The sequence below is a fragment of the Penicillium verrucosum genome, assembly GCF_028828655.1.
Source record: "Penicillium verrucosum strain IBT 35672 chromosome Unknown utg000003l_segment0_segment0, whole genome shotgun sequence".
NCBI classification, from domain to species: domain Eukaryota; kingdom Fungi; phylum Ascomycota; class Eurotiomycetes; order Eurotiales; family Aspergillaceae; genus Penicillium; species Penicillium verrucosum.
In genome coordinates, this window is record NW_026643212.1 from 2,574,973 (window position 1) to 2,602,966 (window position 27,994).

General features: G+C 47.8%; 7 protein-coding genes across 7 annotated transcripts; 3 read left to right on the top strand and 4 right to left on the bottom strand.

Moving 5' to 3' along the window:
• Positions 1 to 6,212: 6,212 nt before the first annotated feature.
• Positions 6,213 to 11,229, bottom strand: N7516_008659 (ATP-binding cassette glutathione S-conjugate transporter YCF1; the record flags this gene model as incomplete). Its single annotated transcript, XM_057221378.1, has 6 exons — positions 10,867 to 11,229; positions 7,025 to 10,779; positions 6,814 to 6,968; positions 6,678 to 6,746; positions 6,527 to 6,618; positions 6,213 to 6,470 (listed from the first exon to the last, which is right to left on the bottom strand). Exons 1-6 carry the CDS (start codon positions 11,152 to 11,154, stop codon positions 6,213 to 6,215), a joined length of 4,617 nt encoding a protein of 1,538 aa, XP_057071650.1. The 5' UTR covers positions 11,155 to 11,229.
• Positions 11,230 to 11,624: 395 nt separating this feature from the next.
• Positions 11,625 to 12,725, bottom strand: N7516_008660 (ankyrin repeat domain-containing protein; the record flags this gene model as incomplete). Its single annotated transcript, XM_057221379.1, has 1 exon — positions 11,625 to 12,725. The coding sequence occupies one exon, from the start codon at positions 12,723 to 12,725 to the stop codon at positions 11,625 to 11,627; it is 1,101 nt and encodes a 366-aa protein (XP_057071651.1).
• A 560-nt stretch (positions 12,726 to 13,285) lies between these two features.
• Positions 13,286 to 13,567, bottom strand: N7516_008661 (uncharacterized protein; the record flags this gene model as incomplete). The annotated part of the gene is made up of 1 exon (XM_057221380.1): positions 13,286 to 13,567. One exon carries the CDS (start codon positions 13,565 to 13,567, stop codon positions 13,286 to 13,288), a length of 282 nt encoding a protein of 93 aa, XP_057071652.1.
• A 3,772-nt stretch (positions 13,568 to 17,339) lies between these two features.
• N7516_008662 (uncharacterized protein) lies at positions 17,340 to 18,593 on the top strand (the record flags this gene model as incomplete). The annotated part of the gene is made up of 1 exon (XM_057221381.1): positions 17,340 to 18,593. The coding sequence occupies one exon, from the start codon at positions 17,340 to 17,342 to the stop codon at positions 18,591 to 18,593; it is 1,254 nt and encodes a 417-aa protein (XP_057071653.1).
• Positions 18,594 to 19,578: 985 nt separating this feature from the next.
• On the top strand, positions 19,579 to 21,578 carry N7516_008663 (putative C2H2 finger and ankyrin domain protein; the record flags this gene model as incomplete). Its single annotated transcript, XM_057221382.1, has 2 exons — positions 19,579 to 19,624; positions 19,678 to 21,578. 2 exons carry the CDS (start codon positions 19,579 to 19,581, stop codon positions 21,576 to 21,578), a joined length of 1,947 nt encoding a protein of 648 aa, XP_057071654.1.
• Positions 21,579 to 24,871: 3,293 nt separating this feature from the next.
• N7516_008664 (uncharacterized protein) lies at positions 24,872 to 25,675 on the top strand (the record flags this gene model as incomplete). The annotated part of the gene is made up of 1 exon (XM_057221383.1): positions 24,872 to 25,675. One exon carries the CDS (start codon positions 24,872 to 24,874, stop codon positions 25,673 to 25,675), a length of 804 nt encoding a protein of 267 aa, XP_057071655.1.
• Positions 25,676 to 26,515: 840 nt separating this feature from the next.
• N7516_008665 (AP-2 complex subunit mu) lies at positions 26,516 to 27,971 on the bottom strand (the record flags this gene model as incomplete). The annotated part of the gene is made up of 3 exons (XM_057221384.1): positions 26,516 to 26,522; positions 26,586 to 27,576; positions 27,635 to 27,971. 3 exons carry the CDS (start codon positions 27,969 to 27,971, stop codon positions 26,516 to 26,518), a joined length of 1,335 nt encoding a protein of 444 aa, XP_057071656.1.
• Positions 27,972 to 27,994: the final 23 nt, after the last annotated feature.

The following is a 27,994-nucleotide window of genomic DNA, read 5'->3' on the forward strand; positions in this document are numbered from 1 at the left end:
TCGTTGATCCAATAGTCTGTTTGGAGGTTATTCTCAATTCAGATACGGAGTGGGTTGGTAGTGTATATCGTATAGAGAGTTTGAGTCTGTTCGCAGAGTATACTAGCAGAAATAGCGAGACGGTCGTTTCGAGACTACATGATCGGTGTGCTACAAAGATACCGTTGAGAGGCAATCTGCGCACATGACAGATGGAGAACGACGATATTTCCCATTCAGGTAAGAGATAGCTGCATTCATAGAGTAGTATGCTCGTATTAGAGAAGCGCCAGGGCCTATCAAACCGACACTCTATTTGGATCTTCGGGACGGACCAAAATGGCCACATGACTAGTGCAAATTCTCAAATCCGAGCCACCGCACACACACGATCGATCAGTGATGCACATCGATCAACCACGATCGAACCCAGAGAGGCTAGCATTGCGTCATTCAGCGTCTCTTTTTTTGTCGGGGCGTTTTGTGGCCGAAGCCGGGACCTGTACGGAGTAAGAGAGTACTCCCCACACACAATTTGGTACCTTTTTTTTTAGGTGTAAGATTGGCAAAGGGGAGGTTCGTGGTCAGAAGGACAGTGTTATTCCGCGCTTGTACTTTTGATATTGACCAGTAATCTGTCGAAGATGACTTTCTTTTCTTTTTCTTTTACAAACTGTGGAGAGTATTCCCCAAATCCAATCTCGCTAGGACTCTGGGGGCCAGACTCGACCCGACTCGACCCCACCAAAGCCAATGGATTTTGGGCGGGTCGGGGATGGCCGGTCCGGTCAAGCTAAAGCTGTCAGACTCCAAATCAGGTCTAGTTTATTCTCCACTATATCCCAAGGGAAAGGTCAAAGTTGAGGATCATACCTTTTTGACTTTTCCCAGCTGGTTGGAATTGATGAATTAATGCGAAAATGAAACCTCGCTTCTATTTTATTCGATTACCACATTTGATAACTTCAAGGCTAGAGTTTCAGGAAGCGGTGTCGTGCCCAGATGCGAACTATGAGGTATTCCAAGACATTGGCTTACCATTCTGGCCCGGGTCGTATAACAAAAGTCCAATACTCATGTGGCCTAGTGATAGTGGTGTTGATCATAGCATTTTTCTTTAGGGCAACCAATCCCAATGAGTATGTATTCATTCCAACTTTGGAAGGATATCGCCTATCCCTATTGTAAGCCAAAAATGTAACCTTGGAATTACAAATATGCATTATGGTGGTGGCTTTCGATAATTCTTAATGCAATTCCAAATGACATATGCAGTCTTTCTATTCCCTGCTGTTTACAATAGATGGATTGACAAAGAGAACAAGGGAAAAAAAAAGAAAAAAAAAAAAAAGCAATATGAAACAGTAGAGGAGTTAATTCCCCATTGTGGTACGGCCCGAGGGGCCGCCCATAAGTGTACCTACAGGTCGGGGCAGCACTACTGCACTTAATCTATTGTCGGTCTCTCAATTTGTTGCAGGTAGATACCCTGGGTATACAACTATGTTGTAGATGCAACCTCAAAGACTCTTTTACGTTAACCCCTGAGTCTGTATCGTCTCAGCCTAGTCGATCTAATCTATTTATGATGTAGGAATAATCGACATCCGCCTTGGCAGGTGGCAGCGCAATGCGCAAAGCTATTACGCACAACTCGTACTTTGTGTCTGGTCAGTCTTACCAGATTGGTTGAATTTTCGTCAATGCACTGTTCGCGGTCCACTTCCGGATTTCGCTTTCGCTTAGCCCTGGGATAGTCGGGAGGGCACCCTTGCAGTGGAAAATTACTCCGCTCGTCTCATAGCTTCAGTGGGGGAACGTGGAAATCACCTGCATAGAGTATACGACACATGTAAGGGGAGAAAAGCCATGCTGATAAAATTTCTATCAAATGTCAGATCAGCGTTGGAGGCTTTGATATTTGGATTGAAACTCTGATAAACTCCTCCAATTCCTTGATTCGAAGAGTTAGCCAGAAAAGCCAACACCAAGTGGGGGTATATCCTTAACCACCTAGACAACCTTGAAAGGCTGGGATCCCAGAGTCCCAGATACCTGGATGAGGTGAATGGAGACGTGGCTTATGTATCCAATCCATCGGAGTCTTTTTGACAATCTGGAGGTCCTTGCATCGTACTTTCTGTTCAACTTTCACTCACAACCAATCAATACACTATTCTTCCGTGCACTGGCACTACCTAGTTCCTTTATGTTGATAGTGCAAAACTCTGCTAAGAAACTGTAAACTCTTCCCCGGGCCACTCTCGTCCCCAAAGCTTCTTGACGAATCCACCATAGCGGAACCTAATACTCACGATCGCGTTTCCAGCCTTCTTTCTCTTTTTTTTTTTTTTTTTTCTTTTCCTTTCCTTTCCAATCCCGCTTTTCCTAACCGAACAAGATATATCTCGTTCCCAGCAACCACGCTAGCCTGTCAGTCTAGTCTCTAGTGTCCGCTTATCCTCGATTCCGCGGACCAATACCAATCATCGCGACCACTTACCCAGTGGACCGTTGTTCTCCCCGTCACCTGCAAAGACGGACAAATTGCCCGAAGCAGCACCCACCAGATCGTCCCTGGAGATCTGTGCTTGGTCCCGATCGAGTGGACCAATGCCATTGTACATAGACCGAGTGGACGAATGTCATTGTATATAGACTTTAAAGATCTTCCTTAATTTTTTTTCCTCGGGGATCCAGTGCGGGCGAACAAACTGGAGCCCGATGAACTAAGAAGATCCCTTTCGCCCGTTCAATTCTATACCCGATCGTTAGATAGGGCTTTTGTGGTTCTCTACAACTCTTACCGGGAAGATCCGGTTTCCACGCGAGTCAGTGGCTGAGGAAAACAATGCGTTGTTGCGGGGCCCTTTGACAAATACAAGTGGGAATTCCTATTCGTCCCCATAATTAACGTGCATGTTATTATTTACTAACTACTGACTGGGCTTTATGTATCTACAATATACAACATAATGAATGGATTCTCTTGCTTTTTTCTAACAGGCTAAAAAGAAACAAAAAAAAAAAAGAATCCAAATTACTAGCATAAAAGTGCCACTTCATATTCTACCGGCTCCATTGGATTGGCTCATTTTCGGACGGTTTGACGCAAGGAATTATCCACATTATATTCTACTCCATAGTTAACTACTCCGTATGTAGATCCAATTAAGTCGGAACCCCCGAAAAGACTTTTAAGTTCTGAAGAAGCCAAGCATCTTCGATCTGAAGTTTCCCCTCTTGATGATCATGGCCCTAATCCCACTTCTTATGCCCTGAAGACGGGTCTTAACCTTTACGGGCAGAATCTTTGAATCCCACCAAATTGGTACACTGTAGGGTAAAAAAAATAAAAATTTGGATGCATAGTACATGGTACATGGTGCATGGTGCATGGTGTATGGTGCATGAGATTGTCGCGGTGTGCGGTGTTGGTGGGTATGTTCCTACTGTCCCCTCTTTTCCCCTCAAGGCTAAATGGCTTGCAGCAGTTCCAGTTTTCAATTCAGAGTCTCGACAATTCCAGATGTTTCTTCGAATTTATATTGTATATTGTATATTGTATATTGTATATTTAATTGTGTACTGGCAATAATATGTAGATTATTCATATCGCTGGACTTTTATTTTTGATTTTACTTTTGGGGGAATAAGTATATAAAATAACTATAACCGGGTAAATGGAAAATGAAAAATCTCTTCAATATACGTCAGAACTGGATCTCTTCGTCCACCGTACTCAGAGAGGGGAAGATGGAGCAGGTACCAATGCAGACCCATAACTATCATCTTCTTAGTTCGTCCCAGGAAAAGATTTCCAGCTTACAAACTCCTCCCATACTATGTGGAGCTGGGATGATGCGCCGGTAGTGTGCACATAGTGGATAATGTGCAGAAGAACAGACGGTCATTATGGAGTACTCTATGGAGTACTCTGTACAGGGACGGGATCTGATTCCGAGGGTCGCACAATCAGCTTACCAAATCGCCCGAGGCAAAGCACTGTACGGAGTACATAGGGATGTACGATCGACCTGCTGAGAAGCGGGGATATGGGTACTGACGTTCGGACTCATTCGGGGAGGGGGGAATGAAGTGCTACCATTTTGGAGTGGAGGCATTCGGGTTTAGGGGTTCAGGGCCAAAAGAGGAAGTGGATAAATGCACAGCATGACAGTGCATAGAGCACACGAATCCTACAAAAATAGGAGAGAAAAGAATAGAAGAAAAACATAAAAAATTAAAATAAACAGAGAATTCACCTAGAAAGTAGAAAGCTATACTAACGGAGTACTCCGTATCCGGAAACCTGATATTCTGCATGTCCCTGCGAGATCGAGATCCAGTCTTGCAAAAGGGCATCGACATTACCTCTTTAGTCGACGTACACAACCTGGGATAATTCACGATCTGAAGAACCGTATTCTTGTCTTTCTGGTTGGTTCACCAAGACATGGCCCATTGAACAAGATTAAGGAACCAGTGCGCCGTGCCCCCGGGAGCCCACATCCAGAGATCAGTCATGCAGAAGTGCGTTTACTGTTTTTACTTTTTGGAGGTCATCGACATCCCTTGCCTGAAACCTGGATAGCTGAAACATATTCTCAACGCAGGTCCACAACCAATCAGGTTTCGATCAATGGCTGAAGGTGGAAGGTCGATAATATTAATGCCATATGGTTGATCATGGTTTAGTCTCGTCCCCACGCGAGAAATATAAAACATACAACATAGTTGTGCGTACATAGATGATATCCCCTTGTGTTTCAAAAAGGGTCAATCATTTACTCCGTACTTTTACCTCTAGAATACAACATAGACATCTGACATGCAACTAAAAACCGGGTTTTCTGAACATTGGCCCTCCTTTTTGCCCCTCTCAAGGACACAAAGTTGATTCCAATTTCTCTTGAGGGGATATATATTTCAGTTATTCAGATATTCAATTATTCCAAAGATTTCAAAATCCAAGGCATTCCAATTTAGGAAAGTTCCACCTCCTTATCCGTACAGTTTACATGCATGTACTACAATTCCAACGACCGCGTGGAGAGTCTGTTTTGCAGGCAGCAAGGAGGTGTGGAGGCGCCTCGTATATACGTAGCTATTTGAAATTGGCAAGTCTAAAATTTTGTATTTTCTTTTGGTCGGAGATATATATTTTTAAGATGTGATCGTCGAACCAGACAGAAGAGGAGATCATGTGGCGGAGGAGGGGCATAGGGGCATCGTTTTTAATATGTCGAGTGAAGATAGTAATCTTAGCATCATGTCTTTTTTTTACATAACTTAAGCAGCACTTACAATTTTGTTATATTGCTGACTCGAAGCCCTGCGAACAGATACCCGGTGATGAACAGCCAGGTGGCCGACCTTTCACCGCTACAATGAGTTGCTCTTCCGATGGGATTATCAAGATGTCACCGCCACGTTTAGTACAACACGCTACTGCAGATAATCATCGCAAACGATGGCTTTAGACTGGGAAAACTGTCTGTTCATTTCAGTTCCATGCATAGTTACGTTGTTCAGTTGTTCACTGGGATCTAGACAAAGTCCACTTCAGGTTATTCACATATCAACACGCTGTGCACGGCAATTTGATCAAACTGTCAAGGCCAAAAAAAAAAAAAAAAAGAAAAGCAATGTACAAAGTAAAGAAAATCACTTTTTTATCTTTTAGTTCGCAGGGGTCAAAAATCCAATCAGATCCTCGATCATACATATCAAGGCAAAACCATCATCCCAGCATGAAACATAACAATAGAGATTTGAGGAAAGCATATTAATTTTGGGGGAGGGGAATTCAACCATTTAGCCACTCTCCACTGTCTTGTTTATCCCCGTCCATCTCTGTCAGGGGGTCCCCTGAACTGTGCAATGAAAAACTTTTCTTCAAGTACATGTACATGCATATATGCACAGACGCCCGCGCCGCATTCAGCACCACCTTAGTCACGTTTGAACGGTCAGCAAAGATCTGTTGTCAATTGTGAACATGACCTATGCAAGCAGCAATAAGCGAGAATGCATCCGGGACCTCTTAGGATCGGCCCGAAGTACCAAAAAAGAAAATCCGGCCTCTCCGAGCCACTCAGAGCTGCATGAATGGCGTCCAATGGTAGGTTTTAGGTTCAATGCTCCCAGGTGGCTGGCTGGCTGAGTGATATATTTGTGTCATGAACAGGAAATGCGAGGATTTAGGCCACTGCGAGCGACTGACTTCTACACTATTGCGAGGAGGCAATGCTACCATCGTTATCGAGCAGGCCGGCCTCCTTGGCGAGTTCGTAGAATTGGCCGCCACTCTTGATCAGCTCTGCAGGCGTGTCGAATTCAGCCACTCGCCCCTTGTCCAGAACGACGATCCGATCGGAGTCGATGATTGTGTTAATGCGATGCGCAATCGTGATGATAGTCCGGTCAGAGAAGATGCTGCTGCGCAGGGTACGCTGCAGCAGCGCATCCGTCTCCACATCAACTGCAGCCTATCGCCATGGTTAGCTGAAACTGTCATTCAAAAGCAAAGACAGAACTATCTTACGGTTGCCTCATCCAGAACAAGGATATTGCTAGGAGTCAAAAGAGCGCGGGCGAGAGATACCAGCTGGCGCTGGCCTTGACTCAAGTTGGACCCTGCAATGATGTGTCAGGGGACTGAATGTCTTCAGCAATGTTTAGATGCAGTTACTTACCTCCTTCCTGGATCTGAGCATCCAGTTGTCCCTCCATTCTCGAGACATGGTCCTTCAATCTCGCGTGATCTATGTATTGCACACCGGTTAGTCGCGGGTCGGCGATAAATTGGAATAGGATTCAAGTTAGACCAACCTATAACGCTCCAAAGCTCGGTGTCATCGTGAACATGACGAGGATCCAAGTTGTCACGCAAAGTGCCTTCGAACATGGCAGGATCTTGAGGAATGATAGCCAGACGCCCACGAAGATCAGTCAACCCAATTGTAGACACGTCGAGCCCATCAATACTAAACTCTTGTTAGCCTAGAGCAGAGGACAAGAGGTGACAGTATTATGTTCTTACCTGATATTTCCTTCAGCACCCTCGATAATCCGGAAGAGAGCCAGCGTGAGCGAACTCTTTCCGGCGCCCGTTCGGCCAACAACACCGATCTTCTCCTTCGGCTTGATGTTGAGACTAACATCCCTGAGCACGAGGTCAAGCCCAGGGCGATAGCGGGTGCTGTAGTTATTGAACTCCACCGCACCTTGAGCCGGCCAGCCGATGGCAGGGCGACGCTTGAAGATGACCTCGGGTGCCTCGCTTGGGAGATTGGCATACTCCAAAACTCGCTCAACGGACACGATGTTAGTCTCAACCTCAACAGTCTGGCGCACAATCCAGTTCAGAGACTGTGTGATCTGGAGAGCATATGACATGGCCAAACCGACCATGCCCGGCGAAATCTTGCCGCCAGTCGCAACGGACGTAATTGCAAGTCCAGCAGATGCAAGAATAATGATTGAACCAATGAACTCAAGTCGAACAGCGAGCCAGCGATTGGAACTGATGGATGGGAAGTAAGCCCGGAGGTTAGCGTCCATGCGCCATTCGTTCTCAAGGGCGAACCGGTTCTCCTGTCGATAAGCACGGATGGTCGAGATGCCGCCTAAGGATTCCTGGAAGTGAGCGTAGATCGGGCTTCGAGTGACGCTGTCCAGACGCTTCAACTCGCGAGAGGTACTCAGGTAGTACCTCTGGTAACTGAGGTAGATATAACCCAAAGGAATGACGAATAGCAAGAAAGCCGGGGTGGATGCCGAAATGACAATCATGGTGAAAAATGCACGGGCAGAGTTTGCGAACAACATGTTGAAAGTGCGAGCAAGTACCTCATCGACTCTGTAAATGTCACTAGAGAAGCGGTTGAGAATGCGGCCAGATGGTGTGGTTTCAAAGAAGCTCATGGGGGAGCGGAAGATGGCAAATGCCATCCGCTCATGAAGTTTCCGAGACGCTTCGATAGAGCAGAAAATCCACAGGATCAAGTTCTGCACAATGACCAAGAGAGATGATCCTAGGCCAAGCGCCAAGTAGACACCAATGAACTTGCCAACTTGAGCATTGGTCCCATGGGCTTCGTTCCACTCGGTCCAGCGCTTCAACCAGAAGTTGCCCACCACCTGAGCAGTCTGGGCAGCCATCATGGCAAACAAATAAACCACAACTGCCACGACATTGCTATCCTTTGCATATTGACCGTAAACACCCCATTTCACCTTGCCTTGCTCGGAAACTTCTTGGGTCTGCTTGCTCTTGAGAACGTTTTCCTCATCTCCCAACTTGCGCCGGGGACCTTGCCAGCTCACAGTGCTTGCACGGCGTAATGTGACGGTACTGGTCCGTCTACGGGCCTCACCACCTCCTGTCCTGATGGGAATAAGATCGCCAGGTTGTTCCGCCTCGTCGCTGTCCGACGCACCACCGTTCTGGATGATGGTGGCTGTGACTGAGCTTTCTGGGCTAGCAAGGTCTTCAGAGCCACTAGCAGTGCCTTCATCGTCTGAGTCAACCATCGTAGAGCGAACAAGATTGGAAATTTCTCCCTTCATAGCCATCAGTTGTTCATAGGTTCCTTCCTCGATGATGGTCTTGTCCCGCAGCAGGCCGATGAAGTCAGCCTCCTTGAGTACAGTAATGGCGTTTGTTGCAAGAATTCTGGTCTTGCCACTGAGGATACCAGTTTTGCCGAGCACTCTGTTGATGATGTGACGTCCAACATGCTGATCAACTGCCGAGAGAATGTCATCCAGGAGATAGATATCAGCACGCGCATAAACAGCTCTGGCGAGTGTCAATCGTGCCTTTTGTCCTCCCGAAAGGGAAATGCCACGTTCTCCGACTTCGGTCTGGTCACCATCAGGCAGGTTCTTGAAGTCAGCGACCAAAGCACAGGCTTCAACTGTAAGGTCATAGAATGAGGGGTCCCATCGGTGTCCAAATACAATATTTTCTCGGACACTAGCATTCATAACCCACGGCACTTGGGCGACGTACGCGATCTGACCACGTACGACCACCTCTCCTTGGTTCTTCCACAGATCACCTAACAATGACTGGAGAAGAGAAGATTTTCCAGCGCCAACTCGGCCAACAATACAGGTGAGCTCTCCCTTGCGTGCACTGAGATCGATGTTTTCCAACACAGTCTCCCCACTATGACGGTTCCAAGTAAACGAGGCATCGCGAACACGGACAGACTCGTCACCCAGGTGTGCCACGGGATCTTGGAGGACGACGGCATTAGTCTGCAGCTCCTCCGCGGTGAAATACTCTACCAATCGCGTCACGGCCACAGAAGATTCGATAATGGATGTGATCACCATAGGCAGAATAGCAAGCGGGAACGTGAGCAAGTTGAACAATGTCAAGGCGGGGAACACAATCTCGGTAGTCAAGGGTTTATCATTGGTTAACACAAAGACCGTGAACGTGGAGCAGGATACGAGGAAAGGGGTAGACTGCCAAGTGAAGTTGGCAACAGATTGAGTGGCTCCAATTTTACGGAGCGTGTTCAGCTCAAGGTCGTTTCTGATATGGCTGAGTTTGTTCATGAAAGCCGTGTTCCAGGCGTAGAGCTTGATACTCTTGATGTTGTTCAGAATCTCAGTCATCAATCGGGTCCTCGAGTCCTTGTTCTTCATTTGGATGATCTGCAACTTCTTCATCATTCGAGCAATGATACCATTCAGAGGAATCATGAGAATCATGACTGCGATACCGGCAAACATGCTCGCTCCGAGAAGCTGGTAAAGGGATGCCATGCACAGGGTGATTTGGAAAGGCGCAGAGATAAGCTGAGTGCCGAACTGGGTCAAATCTGAAAGGCGCTGCTGATCGACTGCCATGTGGTTGACAATATCGCCGGTCGTCTTTGCCGAGCGCCCTTCGTTTGATAGTTTCAGGGACTTGGCATAAATCATAGCAGTCAACGCTGATTTGACCCTCATGCCAGTGTCGAAAGCGCGCTGGAAATATTGATGGAGGAAACTGGTCTGGCAGACAGAAACAACAAACATGGATAAGGCGATGGCGACACCCCTGATAACAGGCTGAGGGTCTGGGCGTCGATACGACTCAATGAAGGCAATGAGAAGTCGTAGGAGTTGCGGTTGCACAAAGGCAAGAGTATCGCTTCCGGATTTGATTATCGCACCACGCACATAGGGAGCACCGAAAGCCTTGAAGAGAGCTGTCCACAGAGATGGCTTCTTTTTCTCGAGCTGTTCATCCCATGCCATCTTCAGGGCATTGCCCGTGGCTCGGGTGGTATCGCGACTGCGGAGATTCCAGAGGTCATCTTGCGTCAAGTAGTTTTTGTATCCGTATTTCATCATCGGTGTCATCCAACCGAAGGTGAGAACCGAGAAAACATCGGCATAATTGTAGGGACACTCATCCTCGTCTCCCAGCGCATCGTAGGCGCTTTGCTTCTTAGGGACGAAATATTCTAACACAAATTCAAAGAGTGCTAGTCCCAAGCTGACATTGAAGCAAACAAAGTAAGGTAGTTGATTGATGTATCCCTTCCGCGAAATCAGAGACCGGAGTTTGACCGCGTATGCGATGATGAAGAAAAGCCAGTAAAATAGGACAACCCCATTGGGCTGTCTACTCCGCCAATGTTCCAAATATTGCACTGAAGTTATCACTCCCAGCGAAATGATGGTCAGAACGGAGGACCAAAAGCGAAAATCGGCCCAGAAGCGTTTGGGGTCTGATTCGACTTGGATCGCAGTTTGAAGGACGGTCATAACGATAAGAGCGGCAAGAACGGCCTATGATGACCAAAATATCAGTCAGTACATTGTCAATGACGTCCATAGGTGTGCGAGAGTGTGCAAGGGTGTCCGGCATGTACTAACCAACTTGGTGTAGAAGTGCCAATTCTTCGATACAGGCTGTGGAATCCGCTTCCTCAGTAACAACCACAAGGCACCAAGTCCGCTCAGCGTACCCCAGACTGCCACTACTGCCACAACTGCGTCAAGAAAGCATGGCGTCAGATCGAATCTCAATGAGCTGACAGGGCCCCAGCCCTCGCTATCTGTACAGAAAGGCTGTCGCCGGGAATCAAGTGCCGATCCAAGGGAATGCAAGAGGTGCCCCGGGCGGGACGCCTCTAGGACCACCTGGGATTGGCCATCCACCATTTTTTCTTAGTGACTTCGTCCCAGTATGCCTTTCTGTGCACAAGCAAGAAAAGATACGTCGGAGAACAACCTCGAAGAAAGAATGGGGGGTTGGTGCAAGTGCTAAGCTGCTTACAAAAGCAAGCACGGGCGGCTCCACTTTTACAATGGAGAAATCCCGAGTTCGCGGCTGCTTACAACATACAACTTGGATATGCTCATTCCTCCATATGAAGTCCGACTTATTATATTCATACATTTATACATGGAAGCAGGGTTGTCCCAAGTTCTTGCATGAAATTTGCGTAACATAAATCCACTGCCTATGTAGGTATATGTCTTCCTATCACCTCTCAAACCCGAATACGAGTTTTCCAAGACATTATCACGTGACTGGGAACGACGTAATCCTCGGGGATAAGCACACTAAGACCGATGCGGCTATTTCGGCTTATTTTCGAATATATTGATTTATTCATTGGTGGTATATATTATTTCCGGATTTCAATCCTTTTTCCGACAGCAAGTTCCTCAATAACCTTGATTATCTCTTCATTACTCGAGGTACGTGCATATTCAGCTGCACTACCCCAGCTTCCTCTTATATATGGATCCGCCCCATGCTCTAACAGCCACTTGACCCGCTCAACTGCTCCTGCCATCATCGCATGCACAATCGCGTACTGTGGGACCATATGTCGTGACTCTTCTCTCTGATTCACATCAGCCCCACGACTAACCAATAGTGCCATTACTGGAATCCTGTCGGTATCAAATTCTCGGCTCGGTACCACACGCCCAGTATGCGGATTCGCACCGGGAGGACGAGCCCCAGCAGCATAGTGTAGTGGTACACCGTTTTGGATCTTAGCACCTGCATCTAGAATCATACGCACAGCCTCAACCCCTCCACGAACTGCGGCTGCCTCGAGTGCAGCACATGAGGAAGTATCTGACCCACCACGCCTGTCATGGGTGGTTCTCTGCACACCAAGGTTGGGATTGGCTCCATGGTCGACGAACCAACGAAGAAGAGGGAGGCTGTTGACTGTCCAAGGGAGCAGGGTGCTACCATAGTAACCTGGGGTATTGGGAGTCCATCCATGCTGGGTAAAGAGCTCAAAGAGGGAAATTTGTTGTTCCAAAGTTACAAAGAAGATATTGCTTGGAGTTTCGCGAACAATTGGTGCACCACTAGCGAGGAGATAACGAGCAACCTCAATATTACCAGAGCGTAGGGCACGTGTAAGACCATGGTGAAGAAAAGCAGGAGTGAGATTTTTAGATGAGACAATGGACTGAATGATTGAGAGGGGCCCGTGCTGGCAGGCGGATTCGAAGGGCCCAAAGAAGGCGGGAACTAGGCCAACCAACTTAGGATTTTCACCGATGAAGATAACATCAGCGGGCTCCAGCATGGGCAGGTCATCATATTTGGACCCCATTGTCCCTGATCGAGGCTGCATTTGCTGTCCTAAAAGAGTGCCACTGTTTCTGCTAGTATTTGGTTGTCGCTTAGCAGTTATCATCTGCATCCGATGTCGGCGTGCATTTAGAATTAGCTGCTGTTGACGTTGCTGTTCTGAAGACATGTTGCCCGCATCGATGGTAAATCCTAGTCTTCTATATATTAAATTTTGTCTAGGTTGAGAGATTGACGGTGTGGCTGTTTGCCAAAGAGCACCTGGAGATTACATAAGAGAATCTGACCACTCGGCCAAAAGATCATAGGGACAATCGGAACGTCCGATTGCCGCTGCAGCGGTATATATATTAGGCCCTGTAATGCAAGTATTTCAACGTCCGTTTCCTAGAACAGCAGACCAACCCTTCTATATACGCTGCGTGGGTGAGTGATTACTGAGCCGATATGGAAATAGTTAATCTACTACTTAATGGAAATTCCTAAAATATCATTATCATTGAATTTATATGTTGTTATATCTGAATACTATTCTCCAGCTAGACTGTATCAATCAAGCTTATTCCGAAAATCAATATTAGACAACACCATGAATTTCCAAGAGTTTCATTCCCAAACAGCTGCTCCCACCGCACAGCGCAGGCAACCAGACTGGGTATGAAAAACTAGCCCGCTCGTGAGCAGAAGAAGCCACCTACAGGGCCTCGACCCAGCCCCTGGGCTGTCGTCTCAAAATACCCAACTCGGCAAGACCCGACGGAACCTGGCGAAAGCACCAGGACCCGGACCCGGGTACGCCCCGGGCCCGAGCGGATGGTCAGCGCACATGCGGACGTCGGCCATCGTAACGCCCTCGGGCAGCTCTGCTGGATCGACCCTCATCACGCCTAGGGACCCGCACTCAGCTTCCGCCGCGGCGACCTCCTCGGGGGTTGCGTCTGGGTGGAGAGCCGCGAGGGCAGTGGTTACAGAGATGCCAAGGAGGAGGGAGAGATAAGTGAGGGGTTTCATGTTTGAGTTGGATCAGGCGATGGCCTTATAGAGTGGTGTAGTTAGCGCAAGAGGACAAAGAAAAAGAAAAAAAGGAAAACGAAGAGCAAAAGAGGGCTGATCAAGAAAGAAAGATGGGAGGAAGGGGATTTCATACCTTTGAAACTCACGTGGGAATACCGAAGGGTATTTGGTGAGTGTAAAGGGGAAGGTGGCAGGCGCTAATCCTCTGGGAAATGAAGATATTAATATATTGGGAAGCAGCGGGCTTGATCCTGACTGCTACTAGCGGGCAAGGATATAAGACTCTCGTGCTGAGCAGGGGCGTGATGAGGTTCGGTGCTGGATCTCAGCGCTTAGCCTAGTGGGGAGCCTGCTTCTTTATACAGCTAAGACCGCCGACGTCAGGCGAACAAGCGATGTGGTCAAAAGTGGTCCCGGGCAGCCCGGTTGGTCAGTGCCCTTGTTTGATGCCTGGTCACAGGGCAACATTGATGGACAAAGGCACTCACTTTCTAGGTAATGATCTATCAAACCACTGAGCTTTCGAGTTGAGAGCATAGTTAGTGAGGTCTCACCCTGCCACCGCTCTTATCCACAAAGGCAGACACATAGGAAATTTTCATATCTGATTAGAATAGAGTGCCCACTTGCAAGGGCATGGCCAGGGCTCATCAATGTAATGTTAGGATTACAAAGACACGGCCCAGAACTCCATTCTCACAGGACAATCATAGTGCTCCGGACCGGCTCGATCTTGGAGTGGGGAAACAAGCATTTTTCAATCAGTAGTAATCGGTTGGGGATCCAGGTTGACATCCCTGATGACTACCTACCTAGGTCGCGGAATCAACCTTGTTTTTAACACAGCAAATCATCCATGGTGCCACCACGGAGATAGTCTCAGATAGAGGCCAAGCGGAGCAGTCGAGGCTCATGGCCTGCTTCCTCTTCCAAAGTTGCCACAATCATTAATCACTCTACGGAGTAGTGACATGGTGCTTCCTTCGCTCGGAGCCGAGACTTCCAAGTGGCAGGCACTCAGGGAAGCTCTTGCCTGACGCTATTACTCCCTCCCGTGTCTCGGTTCAAAGTGGCTGAGCCGTTAAGGGCCCGTATTTCTTTTGAAAAGGAATTACAGGGGCCGGTTAGTAAAAATGCGATCCCTTTTGTTGATACCTACCTAGGTATGTTGTAGGTAGGAAGAAGTCCACGAGGTGGAAGCTTAGGTAGGTAGCTGACAAATCTCCGTAAGTTGTAACTACCTAGGTACTCACTAAACGAATTTCATCCCCATACTGTTGGTTTCAACTCCACACCGTTTCGTCACAAATACTGCAAATGCTGAACCATGACTGTGTCTGCACCTTAAACATTTATGGCCCTACGCAGTGCTGCGCCATCATGTTTACTCCCACGGGGCGTTCCCCAGCGCGTTCGCCGTCGCCAAGGGCAGATGACCCATTTCCGTGGTCATCGCGAAGTCGTCAACTGCCGGCGAGAAGGGTTTCGACAAGCTCGCTGGATAGCGTTCCTCACAAGCGAATAACCACTTGCTATCAAATGTGTGGAGCTCCTACTGCCCGTCCCGAATGTAGGGAAGTATAATCTTCGAAGTACTCGGAGTTCCTCGACATTTTTTCACAGCAAATTGAACAGTAATGGTAAGAATATGCGTAAGTAAAACTTGAGGAGGTTGTGGACAAAGAAATTGTGGTGGACTAGAAAGCTTTCCTGTCTGTCGGTGCCCGTGTACGAAGGGGCATAGCGCTCACGGGTCGCATGATGTCATTGATGCCTTGATGCCTGGACTTCGCTCGGCAGAAAAATAAAAATACCTGAATTGCTATTACAGAGCCCTTAGTAAGCAAAGCACCCTACCCGGTGGTTCTGGTAGCCTTAGGCAGATTAGAAAAATGAAGCTTTTCATACCATACAAAATCATGCATCCTCGCTTTATGGGGTGGTTTACATTGCACTGTGTGTAATGAAGCTTTTCATGCCATACAAAATCATGCATCCTCGCTTTATGGGGTGGTTTACATTGCACTGTGTGTAATGAAGCTTTTCATGCCATACAAAATCATGTAACCTTACTTTATAGGGTGGTTTGTATTACTCCATTATGCAAAGTGCAATGTAAACCACCCCATAAAATGAGGATGCATGATTCTCTCTGGCATGAAAAGCTTCATTACCGGGCCGAGTAGTTAATCCGTGCCGGCATCATTTACAGTCATGTTTCATTAATATTTAAACCCCAGTACCTTCGCAATGTTCGAGACCCACTTATTTCCTGCCGGTAGAACTTTGATAGCATTCAAAAACAAAACGTTCTAGCTCACATATACGCTCGGAAAGAGCTTAGGGCCGCGTGCCATAGTATCAGATAATATAGGAATAGAATTAGAGAGGCAAAAAATAGAGAGAGAAGGGATAGTGCCTCGATAATCAGCATATGCTGCGCGCGCCCTGGGTGTGTGTAGTAGGAATAGGTAGGCGGTATATAAAGCGGTCAGTTATGGAAGTATTGGGGTTTAAATATTAATGAAACGCCACTGTACAGTACACTGTATAGAGCGGTGTCAAGAGCGGCATGACTTTAAGGCTAAAACCAGGAATTCAGGCGTCAATGACGTCATGCGACCCGTGAGCGCTATGCCCCTTCGTACCCGTGGATCCCGCGGAGTCCGTGGGGCCTGTAGAGCCCATCCTTTATCGCCTAGGAGATATCGCGAGGCAGACAACTTATCACAGGGAAAATCCGGTGCGTGTAGATGCGTATAGAACACATATTCTTACTTGGCTATTACTGCATTCGATTCTTTGGCCCAACTCAAAACTCAATTGGCTCATCGACACAAAGTCCGCAGTCGGTCGTGCTGATGATCAAGTGTATGCTTGTCATCTTTATTCTACTCCATATTTAAACTCATCCTTGGGACCAATTCCTTACCTGGTAAGACGAGGTTGTTAATATAGATTCTTCATTTCTGACTTTAATGTCATACCCTTCATTGTCAAAAACAGACTGAACTGTCTATAAACCAAAGCGAAAGGTCCACTAGCCATTTATTGATAGGTATTTGTATTTATAACAATGCTATGCTCACAATACCATTGTACTTAAGCCCAAGCAAACAAGCTTTGTTGCCATTGTTTCTAACAGCAACTCTGCATGCAGCTCTTTCAACATGATAGCCTAGTCCCTATCATATAATTTATACCCATTAAATATCAGTGACACTAGGAGCGCACTTTGCCCTTTACCCTCACAAAGCCTTCTCCCGCCACTTCTTCCATCAGAACCAAAAGTATCGAATGCAAAAGTTACACTGATTGAACAGTAAGAGCATCAAACTTGCTTCATTACCTCAGAGTGAGACCTCATCAGCAAGTATTAACACTGGGAACATTGTTTCTCCACAACACCACTACTACCTAGCTTGGTTAGTCCACAGGGCTCTCTATCTTAGCATTTACCATATTGTTGCAGTCGACGAATCCTAGTCGCCGTTATTCTATAATCACTGAGTCTTACAACCATCTGACAGCACTCATCGTAACAGGAGTATCATACTCTTTCCCAATAATCTTTCGCCAGTTAGAAGCAATAACCCAAGCCGTGAAGCAGCATTGAACGTGTCTGCTGATTTCTTCCACATTACAGTCACTCGGATCATTAACCCTTCATCAAGTCAAAGGTGCTTAGAGTGATTGAAGATTTCACATCTGGTCGAGGTGGGCTTTTGTCGTCTCCTCGGAATGTGGTGCAAAGAAAAAGAGAGGTTTAATGGGATCTATTGGAGACATCACTGCCACATGGTCCTATCTCGACGAGAGCTTGGAGCTCGTTTCAGATAAGATCTATACGGATGATTCCGAAGCCATTAACGGCACCCTGGAGGATCTCATAACTGACAATTCAACTATTTCCACGACAACCTGCTCGTCCTCAAGTACTCCTACCACTATTGGATACCCCGAAACTTGGTCAACAACCGCAGTTCTCAGCCTCGCCTCAACAAATGATAATCAAATACCATGTCCTTCCAATACCCGGGAGAGATTAAGCTCCATGAGCCTATATCCACTGAGAAGTGCCGGCATTGGAGTGGTGACCACGATCGATAGTTGTCCCTTGACCTCAACAGATATTGCCACTACTTTACTAGCTGAGAGTTGTGGGACTGCTGCAAGTAGTGGAGTCGCAAGTCCAACACAGTTTGCATCCGAGGCAAGTATTTCTAGCGCTCAAGATGAGAGAATGATGGTCAGTTCGTTGATCACATATCATTTCCGGGACCCTTCTCCCCCTTACAGCAGCTACGTCGAGAGGTTGGCGCCAATCTGGATTGACCAGCTTGGATTAGTGTCAGCACAATGGTTTGACTATCCATCATTTGGTTCCTCAGCCGTAGGAGTGAGGGGTATTTACGGATGCACAGCAGTGATTATAGCATCCGAAAAGGGTGTGTATATTTCACATGTTTGGGAGAGCCCAGTATTCGTTGACGACGCTTTCAATCCAACCGATGACGACTTTTTCATGATAACTGCGTTCAATTCCCTCCGAGACGGGACCGTATATGCGCAAAGTGTAACTGGTCTGATTGGGACTGATCAGAATCCCGGTGTCTTGAATGCAATCTACGCACCGAAAGTCTTCGTCCTCACACCCTTCGCCACAAATTGGGATCGACAGAACTTTGGCATTTTCACCACACTCAGATATCAAAGGCGTGCCCAACAGCTCGCGCAAAAGATAGCAAGAATTGTTCCCGGCTCCGGTGGAAATGGTATCACTCTAGGTTATACACGTACGAGTCGGCAGGCATCGAGTCAGGAACCAGGCGTTGCAGGAAGAGCCATTTTGGAAATTGATCCTTGTTACAAATGGCTCACTACACCCTACGACTCAAAATCCATGGGCCTTCAAATTGGTCGTTGGCGTCTGTGGGTGGAGGATCAGTTGATTACTTACCAAGATTTCTGGCTTCCTCATATCACCGCTCCTGGGGGCACCCCCTCACAAGACATTGGCTAATGAGACATACGCCAACTCATTTAGAAGCTACTCCTATTCTTGATACTCTTCATGGTTTTCTAGTGCCTAGACTGTAACTTCGTCTACACTCCAATTTCAATTCGCATCCCATAATTCATCCTGAACTCTCTTTGGACATCATGAGACTTACTGTTTCTGGACTCTGGTATGAATATCTCTTCGGATTCGTTCGTCAGATTCAGTCTCATCGACATTCAATATGGGAACCGTGAAAATTCAAATTGGAGAGACTATGGTTGATCCAAACTGTATTAACAGACCACCGAAAGGCGAATACAACATAGGTAGATAGATGTACAGCATATAAATTAGATATTGTATAGATAACTATATCCAAACGAAATGCAATTACAATAACGTTGGCTATAGTCGCCAGTGTTTAGCCATGTCGATGTCGACCATCTCTGCATATTACACCCTAATTGTATATTAATTTTTATTTCAAAGCATAGCCTCTAGATGGCCATTGAGAATAGACTCCTTAACTATACCAACATCAAGTGAAGATATGGAAGTGACGTCATAATCATGTGATCACAACAGGTGCCAGAAGACAACATAGATACAGCTACCTATAGGGGCAGAGAAAAGAATGGTCGTCACAAATTAAACCCTATAAAGGTGTCAAATATAATAAATACACCAGGCACAGGAGAATACATAAGTCCACGGGTGTAATTTCCTAATCGGGAGGCCGACTTGTTGATATTTGCGAGCACGGCCCATAAGTCTTAGAATTACTCATGAAAAAAGAACGTTCTCGAGATCCTAAATGAGGCTGAGCAAACTTCAAGATATGACTCAAAATCCATTGCAGATTCAGCATCTTGACATAAAAGCGACGACGAAGCGCGCATACAACATAGCCCACATAGTGCCCATTGCTCTTAGGCGGTAAGAGCCACTTAACAACGTCATTGGAGGGGCACCACGGTTTCAATACACATTCTTCGCCCAACCCATCATGGTCGACACTCAGATGGAGGAGCTCTTGAAAAGGCCTCTCTATGGTACGCATCCGAAGCCCCATGTCGTCGTTGATCCATTCCGCTGATCTTTCCAGTGTACGATCTGCCGCCAGAACTTCTTGCAAGCTTAACTGCCAAAACCACAAGTCAACCGGTCGCTGAACAAGAACCCGAACCCTCTTCGACAGATCTCGAACTAGCGGCGCAGGACTCTGCGATCGCAACCTCCAATCTATGCTCCCTCTGCAAGGTCTCTTACGCTAGTGTACAGGAACAGCGCAGCCATGTCCACTCGGACCATCACCGGTATAATATCAAGGCCCAGCTGCGGGGCAATGCGCCTCTGGAGGAAATCGAATTCGCGAAGGCGATCGGAGAGTTAGATGAGTCTATATCTGGTTCTGAGTCCTCGGAGACAGAGGAGGAGGATGCAGAGGGGGCCGCGGGTACAACGTTGTCCGCCCTGCTGAAAAAGCAGGCCAAGCTGTCCCACCCGAATGAAGATCCGGAAATGACTGAGACACCAATCACTCCGAAGCACCCCATATTCTGGCTATCTAGCTCGGGATTGCCATCCAACAAGTCCTTAGGCGTCTACAGGGCCATATTCTCAAACGTCGAGCAGGACGAGCCCGCCCACCTAGTTGATACTCTGCGACGAAAACAGCTTGCCCCAGTCAAAGCGCGTACCAATAAGGCAAGCAACGTGCCAGATCCCGCGGCTTCGGGCCCGCACATTTTCATGTGTATGATCGGCGGTGGCCACTTCGCGGCTATGTTGGTTTCGCTAGCACCGGAGATCCACCGAAAGCAAGGAGGAGTTGAAGACAGACAGGCTCGGGTTATTGCGCACAAAACGTTCCACCGATACACTACGCGGCGAAAGCAGGGTGGCTCGCAATCTGCAAGTGATGCGTCGCGCGGTGCTGCTCATTCGGCAGGATCAACCCTGCGCCGGTACAACGAGGCTGCACTCGAGAAGGATATCAGAGAGGTGTTGTCAGACTGGCGAGAGATGATTGACACGGCGGAGCTGTTGTTCGTCCGAGCTACGGGAAAGACAAATCGAAAGACTCTTTTCGGCCAATATGACGGACAGGTCCTCAGGCAGAACGATCCCCGTATACGAGGGTTCCCTTTCAATACTCGCCGTGCGACTCAAGGGGAGCTCATGCGGTCGTTCAAGGAGTTGACCCGAATCAAGGTCAGCGAGGTGGACGAAGCCGCACTAGCTGCGGCTGAAGCTAAGCGGCGAGAGGAAGAATCAAAACAATCTGCGCCTGTCCCAAAACCGCAACCAAAACCGCAACCACAGAAGCCGAAGCTCTCGAAAGAAGAGGAAGCTGCCCTGTTGCACACATCCCAACTACAGGCACTCATTCGCCGCTCAAAGGTTCCCGCCCTTATGTCCTATATCACGAACAACTCCATACCTCCGTCTTTCACATTTACGCCTGCCGACTCGCCACAAAACTTCCGCTGTCCCACACCCCTTCACCTCGCCGCAAATCTCGATGCACCAGCCGTAGTCACGGCCCTCCTCACAAAAGCCGGATCCGACCCAACGGCAGTAAATAACGAAGGCAGAACTCCATTCGAACTCACTGGTGACCGAGCCACGCGCGACGCCTTCCGCATTGCTCGCCACGATCTCGGCGAGTCTAAATGGGACTGGGAAGCAGCCAAGGTGCCATCGGCGGTCTCCAAAGCTGACGCTGAAAGTCGGGCTGAGAAAGAACGTAAAGCTGCCGAGGAGGAAGAATCCTCCCGGCGTCAGGCTAGCTTGGATCGCCTGAAACGCGAAGAGGCCGAGAAGGCGGCGCGGCCGAGAACGACGAAATCTGGTGGTCGTACTGTGGGCGCTGTTGAGAAGTCTGCAGCCGAAAGGAGAGATGAGGAGACTAGAGGTATGACACCTGAGATGAGGATGCGATTGGAGAGAGAGCGCAGAGCGAGGGCTGCGGAGGAACGCTTCAAGAGAATGCAAGGTCAATGAGGGTTTGTTAGATACCCTTTGAGCATTGAAGTTTTGATGACGTGACTATCGCCATGAATATTCCATTCCTAAGTAGATATTGGCTGTGGGGTTCACCATGGGCGAAGAAATTATCATCTATTTTTAGCATATATCTCTCTCCTCCTCGCCATTGCTTTACCTAGAAAGCAATAAGCCTGGAGATTCTCTACTTTGAATCAAGCATAAAATAGGATTAAAAATTTGAGAGCGAAGATGGCTAGTATCATCGGGGATAAGCCTCGGCAAAGCGAGAAGATACTTAATCGTCACTCAACAACCATCCCTGGGAAGCAAGTTACACAGGCAATAGTTCTTGAACCTTCGAGTATATAGCCCACGGCCCACAGAGCCACAGAGAGCTAGGAGGGGGCAAGGGAAGGCAATAATAGCTATTACCTGGCCCATAAGGATAAGGATAGGATAGGTCCGATAGGAGGGCGTCCACTGTCTATTGGGCACTATACAGCCATGGTCCAGTTAGTGTACCCACTTCTACTTGGGTAGCCTCTTTGATCTTATCCCTATGTCTCGGGTAGGGTTAAAAGGAAGATCCTTATCGTGTGACCGTGAGAGTAGGGCAGGGGGATGGATAAGAGGGGGAACTCAATAGGAGGGGGGTGGGGGTGCTGATCGGTAGCGAGCCTGGAGAGATGGTCTCACTTTCACGCCAATGGGTGCTCGAGCACTGGGGGGGTTGATTGTACACATGACTCGGGGTAGATGACCTCGGTTTACAAGACGACCTCGAGTGGTGTGAACCAGGTTCTTCTTTGGTAGCCATTGAATTACAAGAGAGACCGTACATCAAGTCGGATTCAATAGGCCCTCTTTTAGAATGGTTCCGGTGCCTGTCTGGGGCGACGCAATAGAACACAGCCCCTGGACCCAATAACAACCTCCTGTCAGCTTTAATATTATTCCTACGAAAAAGACAAGAAAAGCAATGGTGTATAGTGTAGAAGATCCGGGGCTTAGAGGGGTGATCGCCAACGGACTCAAACATTTTGGCACCAGAAAGCAAGACAGGGCGAGAGTGATGTTGCAAGAGAACTGCCATATTGAGCGATGTCTGAGATGATGAGGCCATAAAGGTGAACGTGTGAAACATTACTCCGTAGTATCTTGCTCTCTGAGTCCCAAGACAGAACCTAGAGCCCTGGAGGGGCAAGTAGTATCCCAGCCACATTAGGGCTTGCAGACCAAAAGAATGTGGAGATGATCGACATCAGGGCCCGTGGGAAGGGGTTTATGTCTTGCATGAACGCCACAGGATCTTGCAGGAGAAGCTTGGATAGTAGCCATCTATGGATATGAGACCAAAGACCTTGGAAATTAAACTCTTGGATCTATTCTAGATATGGTGGTTATGGTGTTTATTGCCCTGTATTGTTGATGTTTCCTTGTGCCCTAACATCCTGAAGCCTAACCTTGTATGAGGATATGACTGACTCCCGGGCATAATTCTATCTCGGTCTATCCCTTGCATTAGATTGGATTTTGATCAGTGGCTGGGAGCACGAGTCTTGGAATGGAGGGGTACTTTGAAGGCTCTCCACTCGGTATTGTAGACGGGACTCAGTACTCAGTCTGTCGTGGGTCTAGTGGCGCTGTCAGCCTTTCTAGTTAAGCTGGGTTTCAAGGAACAGACCTCCCTTTTCGATTGCCGCGAAATGTTATTTTCCAACTTTTTTTATTTGTACGGAGTACGGAGTACATCGTAACTAATTAGTTGTAGCAATTAGTCTATGTATTATGGATCTGTAGCAAGCTTGTCGGCCCGCATTGTGCAGCTAGTCTGCACCCCACAATAGTTATGGTAGATGCAGAGCTCTGCAGACTGCAAGATAATGCAGGCTGTATCTTTGCACGAGTTGGGCTGAGTACTTCCCCCTGTAAGGAGAAGCAAGGGCAGTCAGATTTCTTACAGTACAGTATAGAAAATGCCCCGAGTGGGATGACCCTGGTTGATTTTACTGGGCACATGGCATTCTAAGCATTGACCCACGAGTACTCTGTACTCCGTAGTGTTCTTTATTCACACCATACATACTGTACATACATACTGTAATCCATGTAGAGTATGGAGTATACTTCATACACGTTAGGGCTCAAAAGTCTTGGCGTGTCACGTCGCGTTACGCGAAACGCGCGACGCGTCAACGCGTTGAAAATTATGAATGCCACAATTCAACTATTCCACCAGGATGGTAGGGTAATAGGCCAGTTCAAATGTCCTATAGTCCTATAATCCTAGAGTCCTAGAAGGCTCCTATGGCAGGGAACAAGTCTCCTAGGTTGGTGAAGGGTAGAAGCCTTTGGTAGGAGAACAGTAGAAAGGGAACTTCACCCTCTTTCAGATCATTATTAAAACGCGACATCCCCCAGTGGCAAAGATGGAGAATAGACTTAGCGTGTCTTAACATCTAGGCTCAACGTTACAGGCTTGAATTCCATTGCAATACTCCGTACAATACAATCATGATCTTCAAGAAAAGTTCAAAGAAACTCGAGGGTCGATCTGTTGCCCAAATAGGAAATGTAATTGGAATCAGTTGCCCAGGTGTCTCAGGGGTGCCTCGTGCCTGTTACCCTCTCTTTGTATGCGCCTTGCATGGAATCCCTCTTGTCCTAGACTCCTTAGTATACTGTTTCACTGGAAGTTCTACAGTTCCAAGTCCTGGAGTAGCTACAAGTATAATTGAAAGGTAGTAAGACCTTCTTCATTCCTGGTTGTATCTAGTATTTTCTATCCTATCATCACTTTCGTTGAGCCCTTTCTTGAGATCTTTCTCATACACTTCATTCTTTTTCAACTGTTTCATAGTTCTTTTGAACTTCGAAATCTGAAATCAAGAATAGATCACATTCTTTGACCCTAAAATAAACTTGACGTTGCACCGGAGATCATTCGCTTGACCGTTTGCGGCCCCAATTTTCTTTTTATCGGCCTTTCCCCTCCAACTTCTTTCTTCCAACAACTCGTCCAAAACATTCATATCACCAACTTGCTGTCGCATCTCCCGGAAAAGGTGGAAATCGAAGCGCATTTCAACGAGAAGATCATTCATTCATTTTCGCATCCTCAACTCCCTCGTCGCACATCGCAACCGCCTCCGGCGCAATCGCAGCCTACCCACAAATCGCGCGACCGCGCAAGCGCAACAACTCGTTGACACACACACACACTCTCTCTCTCTCTCTCTTTGATATCATTCATCTTCAAACCAACTTCAAGTCGCTCAAATCGCGCAATTAAATTTATATCTACAATCATGCTTCTCCCATCCGCCCTCCCATGCGAAGTGCGCCGGTCGTCTCGTTTCACTCCCAGTCGCCTATTCTCAACACCTCCCCCATCCGACACAGGATTTCCATCAGGCAACGGTCTCCTCGGTACCTGCCGCGCACTACAGTCTCTACTCAACAGATCACCCACGCCATCACCGCGATCGATGAAATCCCAACGCCTCCAGAGCCCCCTCCCCTTAAACACACCCCGTCGCTCGCCGCGATCGCAAAAAGCCGCGCGCCCAGTCTCTCCTAGACAAACACCACCACCCAGAACCGCCGCTCTCTCACCACCCCCTCCTCCATCCGCACCCACGCGGGGCGCAAACAAGCGCCGCCGCGACGTCTTCGATGACGATGACAGCGACGCAGAGATGAGTCGCCCGCGCAACCTCTTCGCGACTCCCAAACGCCGCCGTCACGTTCCGTACAATATGCCTCTCGGTCTTTCTTCCACGGACTTTTACTCTCTACACTCTCCTCCTGTCACCCAATCTCCTCCCTCTCCTCCCCGTCGCCAGATGGATTATGACATCCCGGCTGGCTCATGCGTCAACCCAGATGCGCCTCTGCCCTCCATCGAGGTGTCAGGGGAACACACTCCTTCCGCTCCACAAGACTGGACCCCCGAAGAAGACCAACACCTTCTCAAGCTGGTCCTTGAGAAATTTACCCTCTCCCAACAAGAATGGGATGAGTGCGCCCGCCAAATAGGCCGCAGCCACGTCGGGTCCAGGTGGCAGTCCCTCGTTGGTGAGGGTCGTGTCGGCCTGCGCCCGCGTCGTTGAATTATTGCTTATGGCAATTATTACCGTCTTTCCAATTATTAATGTATTATATGATCTCTGTACCACTCTGTGACTGACCCTATTCCCTTTGGCCTGACTTGGTTTGGTTTCTTTTGTCAAAACACCCCTGTATTATCATACCTTCCTGTATTTGTGAGATTTGTTTATTTTCTTTTCGGTTTGTTGTCTATTGGCCAGCACAAATTGCTTGTTTTCTTTTGCTTCGTCCGGTGTTGTGGGTTCCGTTCTACTCGGGCTATGTGAATATGCTTCTGTTTCTTTTTTCTTGCTCATATACTGTTCTTTCTGTGGACTTACTCTTCCACACCTGCTGTTTTGGGAATTGTACTACTATCTACTACTACCAACTTGACTTACCCTTTTCATTATCTATTACTCCCAACTATTAAAAAAGTAGGCGTATATTTCGACTATCGTTCAATGCATGCTAGTTACAATCATCTCATCATAGTATTGTTTTTGACCAGCTCTCTCAGCTCAGGTGGTAGACCCGATGGCGCCTGGTATGGATATACCTGAAGCAAAGTGAAAACCCTGATATTATACAACTTCAATATTTTTGGCCATGGTTCTGAATATCTCTAGGGCTCAACCTCAAACTCACCTACAAGCATATGCATATATTCAAAGTACGGGAAATGAGGAATTGGATATTTGTGAAAAATCCAGTATGTATATGGCTCCATCCAACGCCAGACACCAATTGTGCTGCGCAAAGTAAAATTAACACGAAACTGGACTTAGGTCCATTGATATCAACACTGCTCGATGGAATTATCTCCCACACGAACCAAAATCACCTCGAAGGTTCAAGAATGATCAGAATCTAAACGAAGCGATTGAGTTAGCGACAAAATTCATAACACCAGCGGAAAGAGAAAACACATACCGAATCTCATAGCTCCCTGCGCGAGTCATGTACCGTACCCACTTGACAGAGCTATAGTTATTCTTCTCAAAGACCTTGAGATAGCGCACCAGCAAACCAGAAGAGGTAAACATGAGCAAGCTAAACGAAAGACTCAACGGCGGACGACTCCAAGCCTTCTGATGCGTCATAGTTGTAAGCGTTGCCTCAGCATTAAGCACGTACTCCGACTGTCCGGAGAAACGCGCAATCTTCCAAACGATATTGTTCTGCTCCGGCTCATACTTGGCGCGGCCCTGGCTCGTGCGCTCCGTAGTCTTGGCAGTATTAAGCGGCGTGGGGATACGAATAACCACATTTGTAGCGAAGAGCTTGGAGCTGTAATTGGCTTTGATAGCAACACTGTATTCGACCTTTGTGGTACCGATCTCGCGCACAATCGGGTGCACCTTGAAAGGCAAGTTGACGTTCTCTGTGGCGCGGTAGCGCATCAGCTCGAACTCGCCGTCCGGCGGCACGAACGAGATAATGCGGTCTGCATCGAAACGGCCAAGCTTCACACACTGGTGGAACTGGCAGTCTTCCAGCGTGACGGAGCCTGCCGCGGCGCGTGTGGTCTTTGATGTGCTGAGTCCGTTGCCGCCACCGGGGTTATTCATGTTGCTGGAGGTCTCGCCGGTGTCTAGAAGGAGACGGTCGTTCAGGCCGAATTTGCATTCGGGTGTGCCTGTTAGGTACGCGCGCATGACGATCTGGCCGTTTACGTCGGCGCGCAGGACGGTGCCTGTTGCGGACATCAGGAGGTTGACGTCTTCGATTACGTCGACGAAGGCTTCGTTTTTGCGGTATTTTATGTCGGAGCGGCGCCATGAGATGGCGCCTGTTGCTTGTTGGGTGATTCGGGAGGAGTCTGTTGGGTTGTTGGCGATGGCGGATTTGACGCCTTCGGTTGTGATGTACATTTTCAGGGTATCTGGATCGGTGTTCTGGGGGTATCCGAAGTCGAGGATTTCTTTATCATCAATTGTTAGGGTTTGCTTCTAGGTCATTGGGCCTTTTCTATCTCTTACCGTCGAGCAGTTCGTAAATCAGGACGAAATTGTTCTTCACGGCCTCCTCGTCGAGCTTCCCAAAATAGCTCTTGCCCAGCATGACCAGCCGGTAGAGGAACTCAAAGACCAGCGCAGCATTGGCATTGCTCTTGGTCACAGCTACCAAATAGATGTTTTCATGCTTGACATGGCTAAAGGTCGTCGAGCCCAAGGTCAGGATCGGCGAGCGCACCTGGGGATTGGAGATGACTTGAATGCGGAAGATGTCGGCTAGTCGCGGACGACAATCGCTGCGGAAGGCGCGAAAAATGAGGTTTTCGCCCTTCTGGTTAAATATGAGGATCCCCGAGAGCATATTGTTGCGATGAGACGAGTTGC